Source organism: Sinohyriopsis cumingii, chromosome 3 (genome assembly GCF_028554795.1).
Source record: "Sinohyriopsis cumingii isolate HCF-2022 chromosome 3, ASM2855479v2, whole genome shotgun sequence".
Classification (NCBI taxonomy): Eukaryota; Metazoa; Mollusca; class Bivalvia; order Unionida; family Unionidae; genus Sinohyriopsis; species Sinohyriopsis cumingii.
In genome coordinates, this window is record NC_142963.1 from 124,009,321 (window position 1) to 124,034,914 (window position 25,594).

General features: G+C 34.4%; 1 protein-coding gene across 3 annotated transcripts in view; it reads right to left on the reverse strand.

Annotated features, from left to right (window-relative positions):
• The window catches only part of LOC149803766 (ubiquitin C-terminal hydrolase 7-like), a 100,822-nt gene that overhangs the window by 6,844 nt on the left and 68,384 nt on the right, over positions 1–25,594 (reverse strand). For all 3 annotated transcript variants that reach the window (XM_089953548.1, XM_089953547.1, XM_089953546.1), the window contains exons 24-32: positions 25,117–25,277; positions 23,268–23,435; positions 21,456–21,564; positions 18,898–18,975; positions 14,570–14,673; positions 13,104–13,275; positions 11,737–11,784; positions 9,135–9,206; positions 4,803–4,905 (exon numbers count right to left, since the gene is read on the reverse strand). In XM_089953548.1, coding sequence (XP_089809674.1) covers positions 4,803–4,905; positions 9,135–9,206; positions 11,737–11,784; positions 13,104–13,275; positions 14,570–14,673; positions 18,898–18,975; positions 21,456–21,564; positions 23,268–23,435; positions 25,117–25,277 — 1,015 coding nt within the window. The remainder of the gene's footprint in view (positions 1–4,802; positions 4,906–9,134; positions 9,207–11,736; positions 11,785–13,103; positions 13,276–14,569; positions 14,674–18,897; positions 18,976–21,455; positions 21,565–23,267; positions 23,436–25,116; positions 25,278–25,594) is intronic.

The window sequence follows — 25,594 nt, forward strand, 5'->3', positions numbered from 1 at the left end:
GCTCTATGAGCACAAATAAAACACCTGTCAAGATAAATGATTTACACCATGTTTTTGTCCAAGTGCTCAACACCAAAGGAATCCATGCCCCCAATGTATGAAGATACTAACCAAATTTAAAAGAAAGTGGAATCCCTATGTTGTGTATACCTGTCAAGCACAGGCCAACTTCAACCACTAGAATTGACAGTAAATAATGAGTACAAAAAAGAATTAAAATCACACTTCCACAACTAAGATGGCAAAACAGTTATGAAGGCCATTACAGTAAAGGAAGATGTTACTGGTGATGATCAATACAACCTTGCAACTTAATCATCTATGCTAATGCATACTGAATTAATAATTACAGCTCATGCAACAAGGAGTAAAAGATCAGAACTAATTATCTGTGGTTTTGAGAAAGCTGGACTTGTTCAATTCTGCAATTTGGGGATTATTTATTTGACAAGCATTTGTGTGTACAATGAGACTTGATTGACAAGATGCTGTAATTAGTGTATATACACTGATGTTTTTTCTATATAGTCATTACAGTGATTCAAGCAATAGTCCTGCTAATTTACTGGCTTCTTGTTCTTTTGGATTAAAAATGCTTGGACAGAATTAAATGTGCTTTCAGGAAGATTTAAATTATTCAAAAACAGTTGTTCTCAAATCTCAAAAGGATGATTTGATATTAAATTTAATTTTCTTATACTAGTATAATTTATTATTCTTTCTTTCATTTTCAGCATTACTAGTGTTTGAATACTTTAAGCTTTTTGTCATTTTTTTATTGTTGCTTATCTTGCATGTCGTTTTAAGGCTTTGAGTGGAAATTATAGCTACCAGATGCCTTGTAGATAAAGGTGGGGAGGGGGTCATCATCATATGTAGCTAATTTTTCACTGGCTCTTGAATTCAAGCTTTGAGGCAACAACGAAAACAATGAAAATTTCTGATACTACAGTATTTGTTGTCACTAGTATGTTTTTTTTATTTGGGTCTAGACTTTTCATCTTTTTTGTTCTAAAGGTATGATGCAAAGAACTGGCATAATATATATATAGTACATACACTGAGGCTGCCAATCAATAATTGGGTTTATGTCAAGTCCAGTAGACGTGTTTTAACACCTCTTTGTCTTAAAGTCAAATACAAAGATTGGTCAACTATAGATATTGAGAACTTAAGTAATTATGCAGAAACCATTTGTCTTCTTTAGGTCACAATGACCTTGATTTTGTTACTTCTGGACATGGAAATGAATGGGGTTCTTCTTTACCACAAGTACAAACAATTCATAAAGTTTGGTAACCACAGATGGTGAACTAAAATTATTGTTTAGAATCCATTTTTCTTCTTGAAGACAGTGACCTTGATGTTTAACCTTTAAACCCCAAAATCAGTAGGGTTCTTCCATATTCCAAGCTAACCTACGTGCAAGTCATCCACAAAGTTTGTAAATTTAAATAGTGGGCAACTCAACTCATGGTGTGGAAATGAAATTGGTAATATATAAATGGATGGAATTATGGACACCCTAATAAAACAACATACTTTGCCTTATGAAGAACATATAAAATCATCGAAGTGCAATCCATTACAAAGAACTTTCACATGATTGTCATACACTGCACATACACAGATGGAAGACATAAAATGGGTAATTAACAAAAACTGGAGGTGCAGTGCTTAGCTAATATGCACATCTTCAGGTGATGACCATAACATATACCGTAGTAATCTGTGTCATACAATGCATTTAACTGCAAGTTCAAAAGGACCACAACACTAATAACATCACTCACCTGAGTGTTTCCGGTTCCAGTCTAAAATATATTGGACTGGATGGTCAGAATAAAAAGTTTTAAAACTATTTTTTCCCTCTCCATTTACCAGAAGTGAACCATGCTTGCATGACCTAACTTTATTCCTTTGAAGAAAGACCCTTCCAGTATTACTAAAAACATACGTTATGACAGACATGCATTATGACAGTATGATAGGCACTCTATATGAAAACATACATAAATTGCATTTGTCTAATGTAACTTTCTGCGAAACTGAACCAACCATGATTAGCAAACAGCAGGCAAAAACAAACAATAATGAATCATGCTTTCTAGTGCATGTCCAGTAGGCACTACAAAACAATAGTACAAGTAGTAAATGTCAAAATGAGTATGATGTCTAATACTGTTATCTTTGACTGAAATGTAATGTAGTCTGGTCACAACAATAAGAGAAATATGGAAATTGTTAGTTGTTTTTATATCTATAAAATTCTGTTTTATTGTCAGAAAATATCTACAGTAGGCATCTGGCAAATTGGAGGGTCAATATATTTAGGTTACGGACAGTATTTAAGTTTGGAAGTGGTTCAGGAGAAAATCACACTGGGTTAATTTTTATAAAAAATATTTATTAAAGACCCAAAATACCAAATGTAAATTTTAAATGATTTATTTTTATAACCTACTTAGTTTTAAACCACATCACAGCATATTCATTCCCATACATATATATATATATATATATATATATATATATATATATATATATATATATATATATATATATATATATATGAGAATTTTTTTCACAACCTGAAACTAGTTATTCTCAATAAACCTGATCATTGGCTACTAAAGCACTTGCTCTAATATGCAAATTGATCTTTTGGCTTCAACAGTGGTAACATGATCTGTCAACATGATGCCAGATCACCATAATAATATTCTTGGATCTCACTCATTCTTGAACACATCAAAGATCTTGCTGATATAAGCCCGTTATTTCAAGCTTGACAAAAATCAGATAGAAATATGGTTTCGAGAGAGGTCAGAAAGACATCCAGTCAGATGCAAGATCACCTGATAGGTATGTGTGGATCTTGCTTATTATCACAACTGTCTGAGACCTTAATGGTATAAGCATATATTTAAATTTGACCAAAATCTAACTTGAAATACCTTAATAGTAATAACATATATTCCAAATGTTATCAAAATAAGATCAGAAATATGTCCTCCTGTGTGGTAATAAGATAGACCAATCAGATGCAAGATCATCTCATTACCATGTGTGGATCTTACTCAAGATTGACCTCATCTCAGATTTTGATGATATAAACTCATATTCCAAGACTGACTGAAATCGGATCAGAAATATCAACTCCAGAATGGTAACAAGCAACTGCTGACAGATGGATGCACAACACACAACGGACTATGAATGTTGGATGACCTATGATGAATGTAGGGCTATGCCATTATGTTCACTTGGCTTTACAGCCAGATGAGCTAAAAGTTACAGGAGCAAACTGATTTACTGATATGCACATGTTCAGGTGATGACCTGAATATTTACAAAGTATCAGAGCTGCCAACCTTTTTCCAGACTCACAATTAGTGAAAAGTGGGTTAAAAATTTGTGGATTTTGAACATAATTACTGAAAAATTATACCATCAAACTAGCTTCATCAACTTTGATGGTCAGTACAGCATTATATTAAAATCCCAAACTAAAACTAAAACATTATTTACACTGATTACAAGTACAAATTTATTTGCAAACAAATTTACTGATATACACAAACTTCATGCTATTTGTCATGATGCTGTGTTTCACTTCCTCAACTAGGCTATGGTAAATAATATTATCATTAAATAGTATATGTATGACAGGTAAATTGTGAGCAACAATATGAGCCTCTGTGCACATTTCAAATTTTAAAATTTGTGGCATACTATTTTACAAAAAGCATAATGTACATCAATGTTTGATGACTGCAAGGCCAATTTTTGGTGTACTCCAATCTATATTTCACTTTTTGTGGAATACATATCTTTTTCCGTGGAGGTGAAAACATTTTAACTGTTGTGTATCTTAATTACAAAATGGTATTAATCCATAAGATTACAGTAAACTTCAAATAATTAACAATTAGTGGTGTCGGTGCATGTGCGGAAAAATATGAACTCAAGCAAATTATAATACATGCTAATCTTTCAATATCTGAACAAAAACTACACTCGAAAAACCCGTCTTCATTTGGTGTCTAAAAAAAATAAAAATTGTTGCTAAGAGCATGTACATGTGCCACTTAAAAAAGATACCTGTTGGGCCCCAGTTTTCTTTACAAGTATTTGTAGAACTTCTTTCTAAATATAGATTATATACTTTACAATGCTTGCTACAGGGCAAACTGTAACAATTGATCTAGTTTTACTAACATTGCGACTAGCAATACAGGACCATTATGGGTATGAGTGACCAATGCTACTTTTTTGACTTGCACTTAATGGGATACAATTTATTTTATTCATGTTTTAATCAGACTGAAAATTCGGGAATTTGTGATTCTTTTGCATGTGGCATGAATCCATGAATTGCTATCTTGAGTCGTGAAATTTACACCAAAATCGTAAGGGTTGGCAGGTCTTTAGTATTATGGCAATCCCTTAAAAGTTACAGGACTATTTGCATTCACAAGATTATCTGCTGGATGAAAGGACAGGACAGATGGACAAATATGTGGATTCCAGCATACTATGGAGTCAGGGGTATCAAAATAATAACATGGTTTATTGTTACTCATGTGTTCATATTTTCTGCCCATGAGAAAAACAATGTTTAGTTTCTTCATAAAATCTTACAAATCTACAAACAAGAATTAAGGCTAGAATTTCAGCACAGACAAAGAGCATTGGGTCTCAATACTGTGGATTACCCAAAGGAACATTTTATACCTGCCAATTATAAAACTAGAGCTAAATCCAGTAAATATACTCGAATTTAAGTGAAATAAATTTACCTGTCAAGGAATGAGGTAAAAACTGGGAGATGTTGACTTTTAGATCATGGTCGTCATCTGAGATATACTCCACTCTGCCAGTTATAATGACAGCAAACTTGTACTGAAATAAAGTAAAGCTTCAGGATGTATAAAAAAGCAAACTATTACAAAAAGACATCAGGGGCTCTTAAAGCAGCAGTTTCAATGGATTTTAATATACAATATTGAAAAGCTTTATCAACAGCTGCAATCCCTTGAACAAAATCAACAAGAGAACCAAGTGTAATTGAAATCACACACTTGACTGACATCTGCCAAATAGTCAAATGTAGAAGCAGCTGGCCAAGAAATCTGGATCAATAAGATGTTTTCTGCTCAAATTTGTTTCTAATGCTGCTCATGCACAGCTCTTGTTCAATTACCAGGTCAATCAACTGTTTTTAACTACTATTATAGTTGTTTTTTGTTGTTATTATCTTGTATGTACACATTTTCTGCTTTCTCATTGCTTTTACCAAATCTCCTTCTTCCACATCACAATTAGCCATATGTCTACTGCTGTTTTACTTACTTTGTTTCAAGTGCTCAAATGTTCTATTATTTCATTTATATGCAATCCCACAAATTAATTTAAATTTTATAAAAAGATACATGTCCAAGATATATTCCTATCTGAGGTTCATAAATGTGCATCTGAAGATATTACATTTATCTATTTTCCTGCAGAAACTGCAATTAATGGTCTCGCAATCTAATACTTTGTTTGCGATTGTTTATACACACTCTCAAATGTAGTTAGTCACCTTTATTAATTTCATAAATTTGGAAAGAAGTTTTCTACTTCTTTATGAAGTGGAATTGATTGGGAAGTATCAGCAGATGCTTTGCTTCTGGGCGTTCTGTAACTGATTTTTCCAGTTTTCTATTTTCAAAACTAAGAGGACATTGTACCACACATAATGCCATCTGTTTAAGTGTAGGTGAGAATAAAAGAGAATTCCAAGTGAGAATAAAAGATCTCCATAATCAGAAAGATTCCCCTGTGTTTTAGTATTTTAACTGATCTGACAACATAGATTGTGTTTAATATCAGATAATAGAAATTTTAAAATCTGATCTGGAGCTCTTCAGTAGCACTTCTTTTAGAAAAGATAGAGAACATTTTTGGATATACCAATTACTCTACAGCAGGTAGTTTAAATGGGAGTTCAGGCATTTTTTAACTCGATTTTTGAAGCTATAGCCTATGATATAAAAAAATGGATAAAACCAGGTCAAGGGCTGGATTATATTTTGCCTACACTTGCTCTAGAGTGCTATCAAACTCAGTCAATTACATGCCAAGATCACTTCATCAATATGTGCAGTTCATAAACATAAGTTAGATATATATCATGATTATATAAGCCTTTGTTTACAGTTGAATAAATATCAGATCAAAAAAAGGGCTTAAAGAGTGGCATGGATCCCATTCATTTTTAAAAATGTCCAAAATCTTGATGAGATAAGCCCATATTCTGATCAAAGTAGATCAGAAACTGGCTTCCAGAGTGGTAATAAGCTCAGCTGTTCATGTGCAAGATCATCTCATTAATATGCATGAAACTTGTTCATTATCAAGTCTATCCAAGATCTTGATGCTATAAGCATATATTCCATGATAACAAAATATGGCTTTCCAGAGTGGAAACAGATTGCCAATCAGATGCAAGATTACATCAATAATGTGCATGGCTCTCACTAATTATCGAACCCATCCAAATTCTTGCAGAGATAATGGTCAAAATTTTCAAGTTTGACAAAAACCAAATGAGATATATGACTTCTAAAGTGGCAACAAACTCAATCAATCAGAGGCAATGATTTCTTCTGCCTTAAGCAATTATAAAAGCGTATCTACATTGTTCAGTCTATGCAAACTGAATTTTTGCTTTAAGAGGAAGACATTGTTTAGATAACAGAATATCATGTGAATCGATGTGCAAACATTTCTTATCTCACTTGTAACTCCAGACTCAGTGAAAGCATAACTAAAAGGTGTCAATATGTCAATTTCAAAAGTAAGGCAATTTTTTTCATTAGAGTAGAGGGTTGAAGCAATTGTGTTATCGCAGCAGAAATGAAAGGCACCTTTTGTATAAGTGTGACAGTTACAGTTACATATCTTCATCTATTTACCTGTGAATAAAGCTAACTCTAAAGGAAAATTGTTGTCTTTAAGAAGAGATACGAGTTACATCCCTTTCCATTAGGGCCGGAGATCATTCAACATTCAAAACATATCTGTAAAGGCGGGTGAAGTTTCAGTTCATGGGTCAAAATGAATAGCCATATACAGCTTCTTTTCATTTTCTTTTCATCAATGGCTTCTCACATAATTTGACTGTTTATGATCTTGGCAGGTTCAGCAAATGAATAATCTGGACATTGTTTTTGTAGCATGAACAAACTGGACGTAAGCAAGATACAGCCATCTTGCATGGTCCATAAATTAGGGAGATAACAATATATAGCTGTAATTATGATTTTGTTGTACAAAAAATGCATATAAAACAATCTTGATAATAATAATAAGAATGATGATGATGATTACAAATCTGGTATTTGTTCAAAAATCAATTTTGAAAGGTGACCCTGTCTGCAACTGCCAGTTTTGCCTTTCCCCATAAATGGCCGCAAGTGAAACGTTTGACTGTATGTCCTGGGGACTATCCAAGATATGTAAATATTGAATCTGGTCTGCTTTTCTTCAAAAGCTTTTGAGTCATCTTGCTACAAGAAAGTGTGATAGGCAAAACCAATGCCTTCTTCTCTTTGGAGGTGGAGAGTGGGGGAATAATTAATGCTGACAACAATTTTGTATCTCATACATCTAATAGTTACAAAAGCTGTACTGTGTATACTTGCTTACAAGTTCACCTTCAAAAAAATAGACCCTGATCTGCTGTTGCATAATGTGTCTGCAGATCTGGGTTTATGTTGTTATACTGATTACTTCAAACAAACTGCAGAGACCTAGATGAGACAACAGATCTGGCTCTTTGCACAGACATGATTTTGGTCTTCCATAAAAAAAAGCTGAAAATCTGAAAGGGGGGTTTGGGGGTCCTCCCCCTACGGGGTTTTGAGGAGCAGTGCCCCTGATCTGGGTGTCCAGGGGGCGGAAGGCCCCCGACCAAAAATGCATTTCACACTCATGAAAAGCTGCTCCTGGTGCAACTTATGATCATGATATATAACAAAATAATCATTTGAAAAACTAACAAACTTACCAAAAATTTTCAACTTGAATAATTTCACAATCAATAAACTTTATTGTCACATGAATTTTTTCTCCAATATTATTGATGCTTAAGATATTTCATGCGCATGTCAGTGTTCACATCGTAATTAAGTCAACAATGAGGCATTTTTTGCTGCCAACATATTACACTTCTCTCTTTTCATAACAAATCTGTAAAATAAACACCCAAGTACATCACCTATATACAAATAATCCCATATATTCACTTGTCTTTTTGTCCACTGGACAAAACCTGTTGATATGCCAGTCGAGCTCTTTTTGCGGCTTTATCAAAGATTTCTTTAGCCTTCATTTTTTGTCAACAATGATTTTGTTGGCTCAATGTGCAATCGTTTTTTTTCCTTCTCAACAAGAGCCTTTTTCCTTTCAAGCCCCAGCATGTGTTGGCAACATGCAGTGCACCTAATCTGACAGAGGGCTACATCTGTTCCAGACTCTTCCAACCATGACTTCGTAATTTATATCTTTATTGCAGAGGTCACAAAATGCCAGTCCTCTAGCATTCAGTTTTCTTAAAAACTGACCAACTAATTTTCCTTTGAATTTTCTCTCCAGCCATTCCCATTTCCATACATTTTTTAAACCTTTATCTAAACTTCTCGTGTCATGGTCTCTCTCAACAACTCGGGATACCCTTTTTTTTAGCACGCTTCTTCTTTCCATTGCCATCAGTTTCATTTACATGAAGATTCATTGGATGAATTTAAACTTTTAACCAATCAGAATACTCTTTACGAGAGTCGTGGGCTAACTAATATATGCAGCGAATACGTTACAAGGGTCATTGCGGAATGGGACCAAACAGACCGTTTAAAAACCGGAAGAAAAAAAAACGGATCGGACATAAAAAAAAAGGACTATATCAAGAAAAATCAGATTCAAGTCAGGAGAAAAGTGGAATTCAGCTTTCAAATGGAGAAAAATCATGTCTGTTTGCAGTATACAGTTAGACATGACTTATAAGCTAGTATATATGGAATTGAATCTGACAGATATATGCATCTGATTCTAAAACCTACTTCAATATAATGACCCTGAAATCCTACCTTGTCAAATTCTTTATCTGGAACATCAAGTTTCTTCTGTATCCTTTCTTTAACAGAGGAAAACGGTTCATTCTGAAAAGGTTTTGTAAAAGATAAAAAAAAATTCCTTTACATGTCGAATGAATCCTTCAATTCAAATCCAACGTCAGTTCTGATTTACAAGGTCAAAACTTACAAAAGAACATTTCACATAATTGAAGGTAATGACAAGAGTTACTGCCATTTGTCTACCTAAAAATATGCAATAAGACGATTTACATCTTTTAGTAGGGATGAATTCGCAAGGTAGCAGGCTAATATTCTTAAAGTACTGTGATTGGGGAACGAATTTGAAGAAGAAATTGACCCCCGACCTTGAAATTGATGGGTTCTTTGATACCTCAAGTACAAGTCATTCACATCTATAAAGTTTGGTACCTGTAGAAGATGGCAACTCGAGTTAATGTGCATGAACAGACAGATGGAAGGACCACAATACAGGTGAGATGGCAGTGATCCATAACGGAGAACACTTTAGACCACTTGGGGCCCCAACACCTCTTCTGTAGAAACTGCCATAAAAAGATTTTCAGGATTTATATTGCAAACTTATATGAGATCCAATCAGCATCATTTTCATTTAGGACCATCTACATATGATTTTCAAGGTGGTTACAAATGGCCCTTGAATTAGAGGTCTGTCCAGTACCATTTTCATTTAGGACCAACTACATATCATGGTCAAGGTGGTTACAAATGACCATTGAACTGGAGGCCTGTCCAGTACGTTTAATTTACGACCAACTACATTATCATTGTCAAGGTGGTTACAAATGACCTTTGAATTAGAGGTCTGTCCAGTACCATTTTCATTAGGACCAACTACATATCATTGTCAAGGTGGTTAAAAATGACCCCTGAATTGGAGGTCTGTCCAGTACCATTTTCATTTAGGACCAACTACATATCATGGTCAAGGTGGTTACAAATGACCCTTGAATTGGAGGCCTGTCCAGTACCAGTTTAATTTAGGATCAACTACATTATCGTTGTCAAGGTGGTTACAAATGACCCTTGAATTACAGGACTGTCCAGTACCATTTTCATTAGGACCAACTACATATCATTGTCAAAGTGGTTAAAAATGACCCTTGAATTGGAGGTCTGTCCAGTACCAAAACTAAACTTAAACATTTTTCTCATGGTCATATTGAAATTCCTAACTCATCAATTTATACTTATGTCAATGAGTACCTGCCTATTCATAATTTACCTGGGTAATAGAATTAGCTGTAGGGTACACATTTAATTCATTGTAAAAAAACCAACACACCCAACCAATTCAGATTAAAGATTACATCTGGTGATGTCAGGAGCGAGCAAACACAGAATGAGTACAGTTCAAGGCTCATGTTATGTGACTACTGGCTGCTGCACATTTATCCATCATAGATCTCTATCTACTGATCTTATATTTTTTATGTGTGCAACCATTTAGCTATGTACATTGAACTGTTTCCTTATTTTCTATTTATAGTAAGTGTACATGACACAATTCCAAGAAAACAGATGGGTTTCTTGAATTTGAAACCATGCATCACAGATTCATTATAGTTCAATACACACTTAATCAGCAGATCGGTCAATATTGAAAAAACATGGCACCAAGTATCAACTGAAATGGGCTTTATTGATGTGACTCGTCGATGTTAAATATGTAAACATTTTTAGAACAGATGGATTTTGTTAAACTGACGAACATATTGCATCTGGAAAGGGACAAATCAATAGTGCTTTAAGAATTTTTAAAAAGGATTTCGACAGTGATATAATACAGCATTCAGGTTTTATGGACTTGACTTTACGAACTTTCAGCGAAAGTTAAGTGATGTAGACTAGCTGAGGTAAATGTGTATAAATAATTTATCATTTTCTTTTGCATCTTTATTCTCATACTAATCCACATGGATTTAGCCAGTTTGTAAAAAGAATTTTAACTGCAAATCCAGGTAGGGCAATTTTTTAAAAAATTTTCATATGGTTTTCTGTAATTATGGGCATGTAATATATACTCTTTTTATGTTCAGATTGCACTTTTTTGACACTCATATTATTAACAAATACACTAATACGGGGGGGGGGGGGGGGGGGGAGAGGGTTTGCATGCATGAACTTACAACAAAGAAGTTCAGGTTCACATTTAATAGAATTTCCATTTGATCAGGTACCCAATCATTAGGATCAATGGGTTCCCAGTTGACATTTCCTAAAATTCTGAATCTGACATCCATAAATTTCTGTGAACATTCTGGTCACTATCACCATTTACAGCACAAGTATTAAGAATTTTAAAACTTTGGTACCATGGCAGGTAGGCAAATGAAGCAGTCAAAAACATGAATAAATTTTCTACAACTATCAATTTCTGATTACTGGAATGTTCTAGCATCAGAATAAGTACCACCTTAAATATAAGATTCCTAAAGTTTCAACATTATCTAATAAGCCCTGCTCAATAGCAAAAGACTTACAAGGTGATTTTAAAATTCCTTCTGGGATGAATTCAGAGACATCTATGATATATCTTAAACCATAAGACCTTACAGCTGCAACCGATACTTACGTTTTTAATTTTCAAAAGGAATGGCACTCCAAATGTTACATAAATTTCCTGAAGAAGAAAAAAAACATCAGCTTATTACAAGAGATCCCCCTGCTTTTGGTCAAGGTCATATTTTATTCTGCTAAAAAAGGCATACAGAAAGGAAATAAAAGAATTTTAATAATGAGGATCTTAATCTAGGATGTATAAGGCTGTACAGATGGACATTCCAACATGCACAAAGACACCAACAATGTCAAGTTTACACAAATTCATTTAGTGTTACTTTTCTTCTTTTTAGCAACAGTGGCCATATTTGATAGTGAAATTGGTATCAGTTATTAAAATATGCAAGGTCTTTGAGCGAGGATGCTTTCTGTCAGTTTTGGTCAAATTCTTTTCAGCAGTTCTGGAGAAGTTTCTATTTTTAAAAATGGCAGCCATATTTGATAGCAGACTGGCATCATTAGTAAAAATTTGAAAGATCTTCAGGCTAACATGCTTTATGTCAAGTTTTGTCAAATTCTATCGAGAAATTCTGGAGAAAAATTAAAAGTTTTTCCTATTGTTAGTAATGGTAGCCATATTTGATGGCAAATCAGTGTCATTTGTATAAAACTGAAAATTCTTTATGCCATGATGCTCTGTAACAAGTTTCTTCGAAACTGGCCTGGTGGTTTTTGAGAAGTTGAAAACAGCAGTTGCTGAGAATCAATGGACAAATGTTCTATTTTAGATAACAGTGGCCATACTTGGTGGACTGGAACCATGTCAAATTCTATGCAGTGGTTTTGGAAAAATAATTTAAACATTTATCCATTTTTAATAGTGGTTGCAGATAAGTTTCATTTGCATAAACCCAAAATGTCTTTATGCAATGATGTCAAGTTTGGTTAAAAAATGGTGTGACAGTTTTGTGAAAAATCTGAAAATAACAATTGCTGTTGGAAGCCTAACACATGCAACACAACAGACCAAGGCCAAATCAATAAAGGTTTTCTATTATAACACTGGCAATATCTGATTTCAGATATGTATTGTTTGTAATTACATGAAAGACCTTTATGCCTGGATGCTCTGTGCCAAGTTTGGTTGAAATTTGCTAAACAACTTATGAAAACAAAACGAAAACAGCACTTGTTTGATGATTACAAGATGATGCTTGTTAAAAAATAAAAAAGAGCCAAACCATAAGATCATTGTAACTTACAGCCAGGTGATCTAATAAGTTCTACATGAATACAACTGATAAGGCAATAGGGTAATGTATCTTCTAAATAAGCTATGTGAATTGATGACCCTGGTAATTGGAAGGCAAAAGTACTAATCTCCTACAAACACAAAAAAGATGTACTTGTGTGTACATTTCTTCAGTTCATATCTACTACCTTCTGAAAATGAGCTACATGGATGAGGGTTTCATCATCAGCCAAGTTGACCTCATCTAGTGGTATTTCTTCTATTCTCAAGCTCTTTGTGGTGCCAGTGTTGTTCAGTAATTCTAAGGACATGTCCTCTCTCTGTATGGAATAGATCTTGCAGCCTATTACTTCCAACAACCTAGAGAGGAAATTATAAAGACATCAATATCTGGAAATCTACTTTTAAACTGGACAGATACGGTAGGACAATAAATGAGAAAATTCAAATGGAAACTTAAACAACAGTACCACATATACTCGCTTACAAGACAAATCCTAATGCAAACTGCATAGACCCAGATCTGCCATCAAATAATGTGCTGGCAGATCTTGGTCTGTGCAGTTTGTTTGGAGTAATCAAGAGAACAAACAACACAGACTCTGATCTGTATATGTATTATGCAGTGGCAGTCAGGATCATTGTTTTTTGCGGTTTGAATTGATTTATAGGTGAATAATACAGTATATTACAATTCCATAACAGTATAATATAACTAAAAATTTACAACAGTATATTATATTTTAGGCAGTAGATTGTGCTCTCTTTGATTATGATCAATCTGACCTGTCGATATTGGCTTCATTCACAATTTTGACTTCCTTTCACGAAAATAAATCTATCTCTAGTGTACTTACCATATATACTGGGGCATGATACATAATGGAAAACCTAAATTATTTTATAAATAATTTCTGTGCACAAAGTTTTACAACATTTATTTTTGTGATTCATCCATAACATAAAATTTACGATTCATAATCTGAGAACTTATTGTAGACTTTACAGAGACAATTTCCTTTGTACAGATGTAGGATAGGTTTTGATGCACTCATCTGTATGCTGTAATAGGTGATTAATTCAGACAAAAGTCATAGTGGCTCAGTGGTTAGTGTACGCATTCATGACCACAAGGTTCTGGCTTAGAATTCTACTACTGGAACAGCTGAGGTTGAGGTTAGCTATATGGGCAATGCACTTTACTTCAATTACCTTGGCACTAAGTAATCTACTTGTCTTGCTGTGCCATAAAACATCAATCCAAACCAAGCCAATGAAATGTGACCAGTTCATTATACCTTGTCTGAAGATTTATCTCGAATTTTCAAATTTTGCAAACAATTACTGGTGTTTATTTAGCTGGTTTTCACTTGACAACTGAATTACCTATTATGTATGTAATAGATTTCTCTATGCAATCAACAAGCGGACTGAGTGAGTAGATGTCATTTTATTATAGTTAGTTGCACATTTCTTTACCTACTATATTTGTTCCTCAGTCATACATTTTGTCCCTCAACACTTATCCTGTGAAAAGAATACTAGGTATGTGGTCAAGGTATGAAAGAAAAAGGCATGAATGGTGTGTTATTCAAAAGTCCGGTTCTTTGCAGATAAATGCTGCATTAGATGGTTTTATTAACAGATAATGTACCTGAGTTTGCCTGAGCCTGCATCTGACAAGGTCACTTGTTTCTTTGCCTCTTCCAGCAGATCCGATACTCTTCCATTTTTGTTGGGATACAGCACTAACTCCTTCTGTAGATATATCAAGATTTTGTTGTGAATTATAGGTTATGCACCACTTATTTAAAACAAAGCAACCAAAAAAATCAATGGACTATTAACAAGCAAGAGTTCCTCAAAAAGGTCTGATACTCTACTGACCAAAAATATTTTCCAGAAATCCAGTATAAGACCATTTGTTCATTTTGACTTCTGAGTGCTGAAACCATCTCTGATATTTTCATATTTCCAGATTAACTGTTGTGGTGGACATACTGGATGTCCGACTGGCATCATTTTCACAAAGGACCTACAAGATGCCAAAGAAAGTCTCCTGGTGGAAATCCCATGTTGATACATTTTCCATTTTATTTTAGTAACAGTAACAGGTTTTCAAGATGGCTGCTGTGGTAGCCATATCAAACATCAAATCAGCACTATTTTCATTTAACACCAACCAAATATCACAAAAAGTCACTTAATGAAAAACCCTATGTTGATATGACCATCCAGTCAGGATGAATAGCAATTGCAAGAGTTCATTACTGGATGACTGAGCTACACCATGTTCACTTAGGACCAACTACAGCCCAGAATAAATGTGTGAGTCAAGTTTCATTGCAACCCTCCAGGTAGTTTAGGAGAAGAAGCAATAATAAACCTGTGCCAACAGGCAAACAATGGATGGATGATAGATGACAGACAACAGACCATCCCATCAGCTCTCCTGGTCTGTGACCAGTAGATCTTAAAATCTGATACTTTAATTAAAGGAAAAATGAATCTCCATCATTAGTGCATATGCTGTTGTTGTTGTTGTTGTTGTTGTGGGGTTTAACGCCATTTTTCAGCACACGATTGGCTATTCATGGCGGCCAGTATTAATGGTGGAGGAAGAACCCGGGAAAACCCGAGAAAGAACCACCGACCCACGAGAAGCTACTGGCAAGCTTTCTCACATACCCGCATTGGCCGAATCCGAGACTCGAACCCACGCAGACAGAGGTGAGATGGCAGTGATCCGTAACGGATAGCGCTTTAGACCACTCGGCCACTCGGGGCCCCCAGTGCATATGCATATCTATGTATCAGTCAAGTTAATCTACACATAAAGAAGTGTATGTGTGTTTTGTTCACTTAAGTCAATATGATCTAATTATGTATAAAGAATATTGAAAAGTACATCCAATTATGTATAGAGCTTGATGATAAATGCTATTTTAAACAAAAGATATTTCCATTTCAACTTTGGTTTTAGTTTTATCATTAAGTATTGCTTAGGACATTTAACAGGTTTTCTGTAGCTTTTCTGTGATGGAGGTTCTTTAAAAAGGAGATTTGGAATGTGACTGTGGTTTGTTTACATGTCCAGAAAGGATTTCAAAATGTGTACTGTTTAAATAGTACAAGGTTGTAAGGCATCAGAAGATGCATGTAGCTACTGCAGACCTGCCAACCCTGATGAGTCCATCTCAGTAAGGCAGTTGATTTTTTTCCATAAGACTGACCAGTTTTCAGTAAGGTGTAATAAAATATCAATAACTGCTATTATAAAGCTGGAAAATGAAATTAAAAGTTTGATGCATCAACGATAAACATTAGGTTCAACTAAAGTTTGTAAAATACACGTAGACTTTATTTACCACTAGTACAATTGCACATACTCTAGTTCCAAACCCTATGCAGCTCAATGGCTTGTTGCTATCTCTCAACTTGACATCATTCTTGGAAATTCTTTTCCATTTCACATGATGGCAGCATTCATTTCAAGACATACACAAATTGGCACATGATGTCCAATAACAGTAATTGTGTCCTTTCAAGCTTTTATTCACAAGAATCTGAATACTCCTTTTTATTCTTCTGATTTGATTATTATCACTTTTTTAGAAGCTTATTTTCCGCTTTGTCTTAAACATGCATCTCTTTCTGGATGCCATTATTATAAAATTCTATAATCAACAGTTTGATCATGCTGATGCTTTGCATGAACAAACAGGTGCAGTTTAAAGCATATGTGGTGCTGCTGTACAATTATTATGGTTCCCTGACTAATTTCACTAATTCTAGGATGAAACCCGGATCCAAATAAAACATAGATGAACCAATTATCAGGAATTTTCGGCAACGATATTTTTTCTGTAATCTGTATTTTAAGGGTAATTTTTGTACGACTTATGGCAAAATCATAAAAGTTGGCAGGTCTGCTACTGGTGTACCAACCTAATAAGCTTAGGTTTATTGGATACAATGCACTGAGTGAATGCAACAACTTAACAAAAGTCCAATAATAACACCATGGTTGATGACTTAACCACAGATGACATCGTACCTACAGCAAAAACAACATCTGACCAAAATGCAGGGCTAGTGGGAAAAATACAAGAAAAACAAAACTTTACAACAGCCTTGATGTTCATGGCCACACATTACAAGTATTAGCAATTTACAAATTTAAAATTAAATCCCACAGAAAGTACTATTTGTTATTCTGAATTGACTATTTTTACGAGGCAAGAAACTGCCTATTTTGTTCACATCATAATCTTTTCAATTTACTTGCACATAATTATGTTCTCTTGTGTATAAATGGTTTGCATGATCAACAATTGGGCTTCTTAGATGAGAACCTCCATTTCAAATACCCAGTCAACACCAGGTAAAAACTTTTTAGCAAGCAGGTTTTTAACCTGGCAAATTCCTGGCCATAACAGGCTTAATAAATGCGCTCACCCAACTTAATAGGGGTAAACAATGGCAAACATTAACTAATTAGGGCCAAATGCAAACCAACACTGGCTAACATTGCTATACAAGTCATACATCAATCAAGCACACTAAATACTGGCAGCCATCTTAATATCTTTTGAAGTAAATGGTTCAAAAGTACAAGGCTAAGTCAATGCAACAAAATAAAATATAAATGTTAAAGTGTTGTTCAAGTAGATGGCTACAATTTTACAATTTTTAAAAGTAGAAGGAATCTGAGCTGACTTCCACCAGGTAATGAGAAGGTTGATTAGCTAAAACAGACAATGGTTAAACAAATTTTGATTGGTTAATTCTGATAACCTAACCTAATGCCAGCTAAACACTGGTATATCAAGGATTACACAACCTACCACTGTGTTTACAACTCCCTCTTAATAGATAAAACAAAACTGGTCAAGGTTTTCCAGAGCATATCATGGAACAGAATACTGGAGGGCCCTAAACAACTTCTAGCCAAAACCCTCTGGTAAATGCTGCTACTGATTTACACATATGCAGTGTTGATGCTGTAAAAAAGTTTCTTCCATAATACTTACCCAATAACAATAAAGCAAAAGTAGATCAAGTACTTTACAAAATCTAGCCTTCCTAAGCTTTTGTTTTAAACAAGTGTGCCAAAAAGTCATCTACAAACCCTGATGGGCTTCAGACACAACTGATCTAACCATGGACAGTGGGACCGGTGCCAGATCTTGTCCATACTTACTACTGAAGTGGATATGCACACTTTGTCAAGTTTCAAAATGTAAATGTGAATAGGCTGGCAGGGTGTGCCACGTTATGATTGCACAAGCATTACAGAAGAAACATTAGAATGGTTGCTTCTTCAAATACATTTCTCAATCATAATACATTAGGAGAAATGGGATGAAGTGGAGAAAGTTACATTCCCTTACCCCATGTAAGATTCTAATGTACGAAAAGTTGTTTCAAATCTGGTGAGAGATATGGGCTAGAGTCAGGTAATAGATATGAATGTATGTATCTTGCTAGGAAAATTCTCCCCTCTCCTAGTACATATCCAGTGTGAAAACTGAGTGGCAACATCATTGTGAAAATGCTGAACATCCCAGTATGGTAGCTCATTTTGCTGCTCCATGAGGCCCCACCAGGTCATGCAAGCCTTTTGGGATGAAAAATCTGAGAGACGAAACAAAGTATAAATTGTCTCTGCTTCTGATCTATGACTGGACAGATTAAGGTGGGTTGCTTATCACCAACAGATCCACAAGTGGTGAACCCCTGTGGGTACAGATTTGTCTGAATACTGAGGGGTGTACAGACTATTCAGTTTGAACCAGCCAATTCTGTCAGGGCAGCAAGTCCTCTTGGAAAGTAACTCAACACTGTAGACCAGGTATGTTTAGGTGAACATGACAATACTTTCATACAAATTTTACATGTACATTTAACATAGAGCATGACATAAAGAAGTTGGGTGAAGAAATGGAGAAACATACACAGAGAGACAGGCACAAAGATTACCTCTTCTTTCAATTTACTATTTACAAATACACACTTGAACTGCCTCTTGTTCTCCAGTTCATTTATCCTAATATTCAACTGAAATAGAATTTATAAAAAATTTTAATACAACCTACAAGTGACAAAAAATGCTGTGTGCTTTGGCACAATAATCATCCAAAGCAACAGAAAAAAAACATTGAAAAATGCTATTAAAATTGAAATCATACAATCGATTATTGAGAATTAACATAATATCAAAGCAGAAAGTTTCTATCTAGATTTAAAAGGATTGCCAGATATCCAACTGGTCATTTCTGGTAATTAAATTGTCAGTATAATATTTTGTCCTAACCAACTGCTTAATAGTATTTATTATCTCTGAGAACAAAATAAACCTCTTTTAGTTCTTACAATGTCTTGCCTGCAAGGAAAGAGCAAGCATATTGTTCAGTAATCAAAATAAGACTACCCTGCCATATACTATCAATGTAGGCAAGAATACTCTTCAGGAATAAGTAACTCTAACTCAGTTAATAACACATGCTACATATGTTACATGCAACAACTTGGGATAAAAAGCTTTCTTACTAAATTTCATTTTATAAACTAGAAATGTTCTTAAAACATATATTCTAGCACTCATTTTACCCCACCCATTCAATGTGTGGGATGGTGGTGCATTAGTGAACTGGGCTGTTTATTGACTGAATCCTCATTTTACAATCACATCGATAATAATTTTTAATAACATACTTTTTCTAATGAAGTCATTTGCTATTCTGTTTAAATAACATTTATTTTCAAAATGTCCAACATATGAAAGATCGTTTCAAATAGTTTCAACAACCATCACGTGTACGCGAAAAATCTGCGTATTACATCATTGCTTTTTGTTTTCTTGATGAGCTTGGTTCCCATAGTGGTGTTTATTAGTATCTGGCCAAATCTGGAGTCCACAAGCAGGGAACTAGACTAACTGTTGAGACACCACCAAAAAAGATTCCTTTTTTTGTTAAAAAGCACGCGACATTTATCTCATGAGACAATCGTCTACATTGAAACTCAATTTCTGTATTGTTAATTAGTAAAATATCGATGTCGTGATTTCACTGGAAGTAATAATGAAATTTCTTATCATCCCTGAGGATATCTCTAAGTGCCAGTTCAAGAATTCTCTGAAACTCGCTTGATTACAATGGTCCGTAGCTGTGAAATCAAGCTCTTTATTTTACGAAGTATTCATTTTACTTTGCTGCCTTGTTATCTTTGATCACAGTTATGAAAGAGTTGGCTAATTTAAGGTAGTTTATGTTACAAACACAATAACAGTTATTAGTGTTCGACTGATTAAATGAAGTTGAGTTCACCCTACATATGACCGGGGCCACTAGATTTTAAGTTTGTAGGATTTTCATGCCTTTCAACTTTTTTTTATTGCACATCATTTTTTTGACTCAAAATTAACGTGATAATACAAAGGAGGCCAGCTTTAAATTCAGTGCAACAATACAACAAATACTTTCATAAGTCAGTATTTGAAATACGGTCAGCACTTGAATAGGTTCGCAGAGAATGCTCGCAGACACAGCTGTTACGGTATATTGACGCATTTTACGTTTAATTTCAAGAGGACACATTGCATTTATGACGATTACACGTAAAAGGAACTAAAAGATAGAACTAGAACATAAATTTTAATTGACAAAAAAATTATTTCATTTGTATTTATTTATTAAAATACTGCTTCCACTCTGTGTAAGTGACATTTTCATTGAACGAAATTTCCTTACATATCGTTAATTGCGGTGTACTAAGAATGTCGTTTGGAAAGAAAAAGTAAAACAATTTATGACCTATTATTAAATCTGATATTTCACAGTGTTGATTAAAATTTCCAGGTCCTATCTACCGCTTTCGACGATAACACGAGCAATTCAACAAAGTTTCCTTTACCAATTTTGATAGCGATTTTCTACAACAAATAGGGATAAATTTTGGGGGTATTTTTGGGTTTAAAAAATGGGATCCATGCCTGACTCTGCGTCATAAGCGGGTTTGCGAATTATCAGGGTGTGAGTTATCGAGGGAGTGGTGTATGTACAATATTGACAAGATGAGGATCATGAATATTTTTGGAGTTATGACTCTGGGATAACATCACATATCTACTGGGGTGGATCAAGATTTTGAGAGTAAAGTAAACATTTATGGACCACCCTCAATCATATTCCATGGTTCCAAGTCTCAACAATCATAACTTTTGAAATTACTAAACATTTCATATACATGTACAATTAATAAAGGCACAAATTGTCCCCACCCATAATCTCTTAAGGAATGGATCTAAATTCTGTCACTGATGCCCACATCTGCATATCATCCTAAATAATATACAAAAGTTTCAAGTCTCTACTGGGAATGGTGTACATGTTGTGCAACATTACAAAAGCACAGATGTCCAGATGGGGTGGATCACACAATCAAAACCTTTTCTTCAAGAATCATGGGGATAATTAATTTTGAATCCCACCAAAACATCTTTATTAATGGATATTTATAACCACTTTCAGACATACCTGTTGAAAATAAAGCTTCTTCAGTTGCCTAGGTTTGGGGAAAAGTAACAACTCTTTTAATGTGCCCTCATATGTACATCTGATAGGATTGCCTGGACCTTCTCTATACCTGTCATAAACAATGGAACAATAATGACACTACAGTGCTCAGTGATTTTCACAGATACATGCAAATTGAGGATCTCTACATTATTTTAGCAGATGTAAGGAAACATTTCACAAGTGAAACAGAATCAGTATATTGTGTGACGTTGCAAAGTCAGTGACAATACAAATGTTTTCATGTGTGAAATGTTTCTCTATATCCACTAAAATACAAAGCAGAGTTTATAATTAATATATTTGTGAAGGTAAATACCATCATTTTGTAGGAAAGTTTTTCATTCTGTGCCAACACAATAAAGACATGCATTACTACATTAAAAAAGTTCCAAAACTTTACAATAATTTGGGACAATGACTTTTTACAAATGTAGCCCCCATATAATGCTTCATATTGTGTACTATGTTCAATTAGTGACTGTTTTCAGACAGAAATTAATAGATTTTTATATTTCTGTTAACACATTTGTTCCATGATACTAAGAACAGTGTTGGGGTATGGGTACTGTAGAATCATCAAGAGGCGGTCTGACAGATTTCAAAGTGTAACATCTTTAAACAAAAGATTATAATGATTGTTAGTTTTACTTATAACATTTTTATTCTTTATTTTATTTATTTCGGCATTCAATGCAAACTGTTTGGCACAAGCAACCTTGCAGTCTACTTCAGCAACAGATGTTAGGGCCCAAATTTGAACAGTCACTTTATTTCAATTTGTGCTCAACACTCATCTGTGCACAATTTCTCTATCACTTTCGAACATATTTATGAATGTGATAAGAGTCAAAATCCCTAATTAAACAATTTCTGAAGTACATTTAATCAAGAATTCTACCCTAAACACTTGTAACATTTGTTGTCGAGTATGACATGACAGAATAGGTGTCACTAAATATTGCTGCTGAGGTAATACTTTAGTCATGTATGCATGTCCTATACATGAGAAGAACAACAGCACCTCATCTCTGTGAGAGATGCCCCTATTCAACTTTGGGTCTGATGATATGAAGCACGTTTGTGGAGTCTTTGTTCCATGCATCCAAAACACAGGAGTTAAAAATAAAATTATCATCAGAACTTCCTAAAAAATATCAGAAGCCATAAAAATTAATCAGATAATTAATTCTATGTTTCTGAAAACCTACAGAAAGTCAATAAGTATCATTTTAAGGCAATCAGAATAGATTTTTCATTGGTTTTTGGATAAGGATGATCAAAGACAAAATATGCAAGAGGTGGTCTGATAAAGAAGAACATAAAACTACAAATTAATTGGGTGTAAGTGTGTATTTCTGTGGTTTCATGTTAGCTCCAAACCACATAAAATGTAATAATTAATCATCTGATATGATGGCCCTTCCAAATCCAATAATATAAGTACTACTGACAAAAATGACATTTTATTAACAAAAGCACAAAAGACTGACACTCCTGAAACTACTATGATTTATTCTCAAAATAATAAAATGGAGCCATATCCTGAGCCAAAAATTGTAGTATCAGTCAAAGTGTCTTTGACTGAGACTACAATTTTTGGATCAGGGTATGGCTCCTGTTGTTCAACAGAAAACTTCATTACCTCTCAGGTCTTTTGGTGCTCCACAAAATATATTAAATTCACAGTACTATGCACTATCCAGTATGGCAGACCTAAATTATATATATATATATATATATATATATATATATATATGGCAAAAGACTTACCCCTGAGGTTTAAAGAACTGCAAAAGGTAGGGATCTGTGTTGAGATAACGTGCAACCTGGTGAGCCATCTGGTCATAATTCATACGAAGAGACAATTCTAATGTGAACCCTGTGTCATTGGGGACGTTCTTATCACAGAAAACTACTTCCACCCGGTAATAGAGATCTCTGAAAAATACAATGCCATCTTTGAACATTCACATGGAAGTCAAATGCAGCAATAGGTTCCTTTGCAGATACTCTTCAATTATTGAAAACCATTTTAGTCTACCCAGGTAACTAAGGTAGGACTTGTTAAATATTTTTATACATGTGCTCACATCTAAAGTACAGCTCCATATTCTTAAGCATGGTACTTATACTGTTAGAATTTAACAGTTTGGTGGATTTAAAAAACGGGCATTTTTTTTCACTGTAATTCTTTTTGATTATATATACATAAACCTAAAACATTCCATCATATATCTCTGTCGCTCACTACCTCATGAAAGACTGATCACACTGGGATAATGTCATAAATTGACACAGCAACTATAAAAGTCAAACTTATTATTTATTGTGTATCATCAGTTTACAAAACTTCTTTTTTTAATTAAAAAAAGTACCAGCAGCAGCAAAACTATAATTAAGGCACATGTAAATTTAAACAGTTACATAAGTGCTACCTTAGAGGTGACACCCAAGAGCCAGATCAAGGGAGATAACTTCTACAAAGACTTGTAATGCTGTGGAACTTGTACTTGGTTTCAATGTGGGCTAAATTGCACAATAAGCAAGAGATGTATTTCTTCTATTATGTGTGAAATCTTGCTAATCTTAAATGACAGCATGATGAGTTTCTGAACCCCCAGTGGATAAGCAAACCTATTTACAGCCAGAAAGAATGAAAAAAGCTGAAATATTCTTGAGGTCTCAGGACTTCATAGCACCTTCATTAGGATTCAGGGATGAGGCTTCAGCAGGGGGCCCAAGGGGCCTTTCAGAACCTAATGCCAGTCACTAAAACTACACCAGTGAAGGAGTGATGTTTTTCTTTTCTTCTTTATGTATTCAAATGTGATAAAATATAAAAATAAACCTGAGAAAGTGTGCAAGTCAATGAACAATGTACTCTGAAAAATTACTTTTTTTCACTTCACTGACAGGTTCCACTGTTTACAAATATCTACTTCAGATTTTTATGTAACAAATATAAAAGCAAATACTAATTACACATCCACACTAATTTTGGTATTCTGTAGAAAGAATGTACATGGCACAATATACAGGTCAAATAGAACTGTTTATACTGATCAAAAGTGCCATCATACAAAATGGACTGTGTCTAAGGCAGGAGCAACATGAAGACAACTTTGGATTAAAATATTTAAAACTAAATTGTTTTGCATATTTTTAACACATTTAAAATTCTTGATGTTTTAGTCTGCCAGCATGAAAAATCACAAATATGCTCGGTATCTGAAATTCTATAATAATAATGATGATAACTGATGATTATTATAATAATGCTAATTATTTTCATCACTGTCATCATTATTTTTACTCCTAATGATGATGCTGATTTCAAATAATCAATTAGAGCTGTAGTAATTCTATGACTTGTCTCATGGTTTGGTAAGTTAATGTTTGAAAATTTCACTGACTGAACAATCTAAAACTGTAAAAAGTAAAATAATGTGGATGATGTGATGTCCTACACTGATCAAGTGGGAATTGTTCTTGCAATGTAATATCTGGGGGATGGGATATGATGTACTACACTGATCAAGTGGAAATTGTTCTTGCAATGTAATATCTGGGGGCTGGGTAGAATGAACTAAAAGCCATAGCTGGAATTTCTTGTTGTTACCTAAAGTACTCCTTAGCAGTGGGGAGCTCATACTGGTCTAGAAGATCATCTGTGTCATGGCGCTGGAAAATTATAATGTCGCCATCCATCAGTTCATCTAGCAACTTCTCCAGTGGCAGATCTTGGTTCTCCAGGAGCTCCAACAGACTTGGCTTCACTTCCTATAGTGAGGGAAAGAACTCAAGATGAGTTGTAACCATAAATCTAACTAAAAATCTGCAAAAAAGCTGTAAAAGAGTTTACCCCAGACCCTAGCTTCAACCAAAAGTTTACCACAATAGTGTCACCAGGGTTCAGCCTCCTAACCATGAATTTTACCATACAGACTTGATGTGTTATTGCAACTTTATATTGTGATCACTGTATATTAAAATCATGGAAAGTTTACACATACCATTACAACATCCCAGTAGATTACCTGGTATAACTTCAAGTTTAAGGATTTCTTGTCGACAGACAGATAGGCAGCAAAAAAACA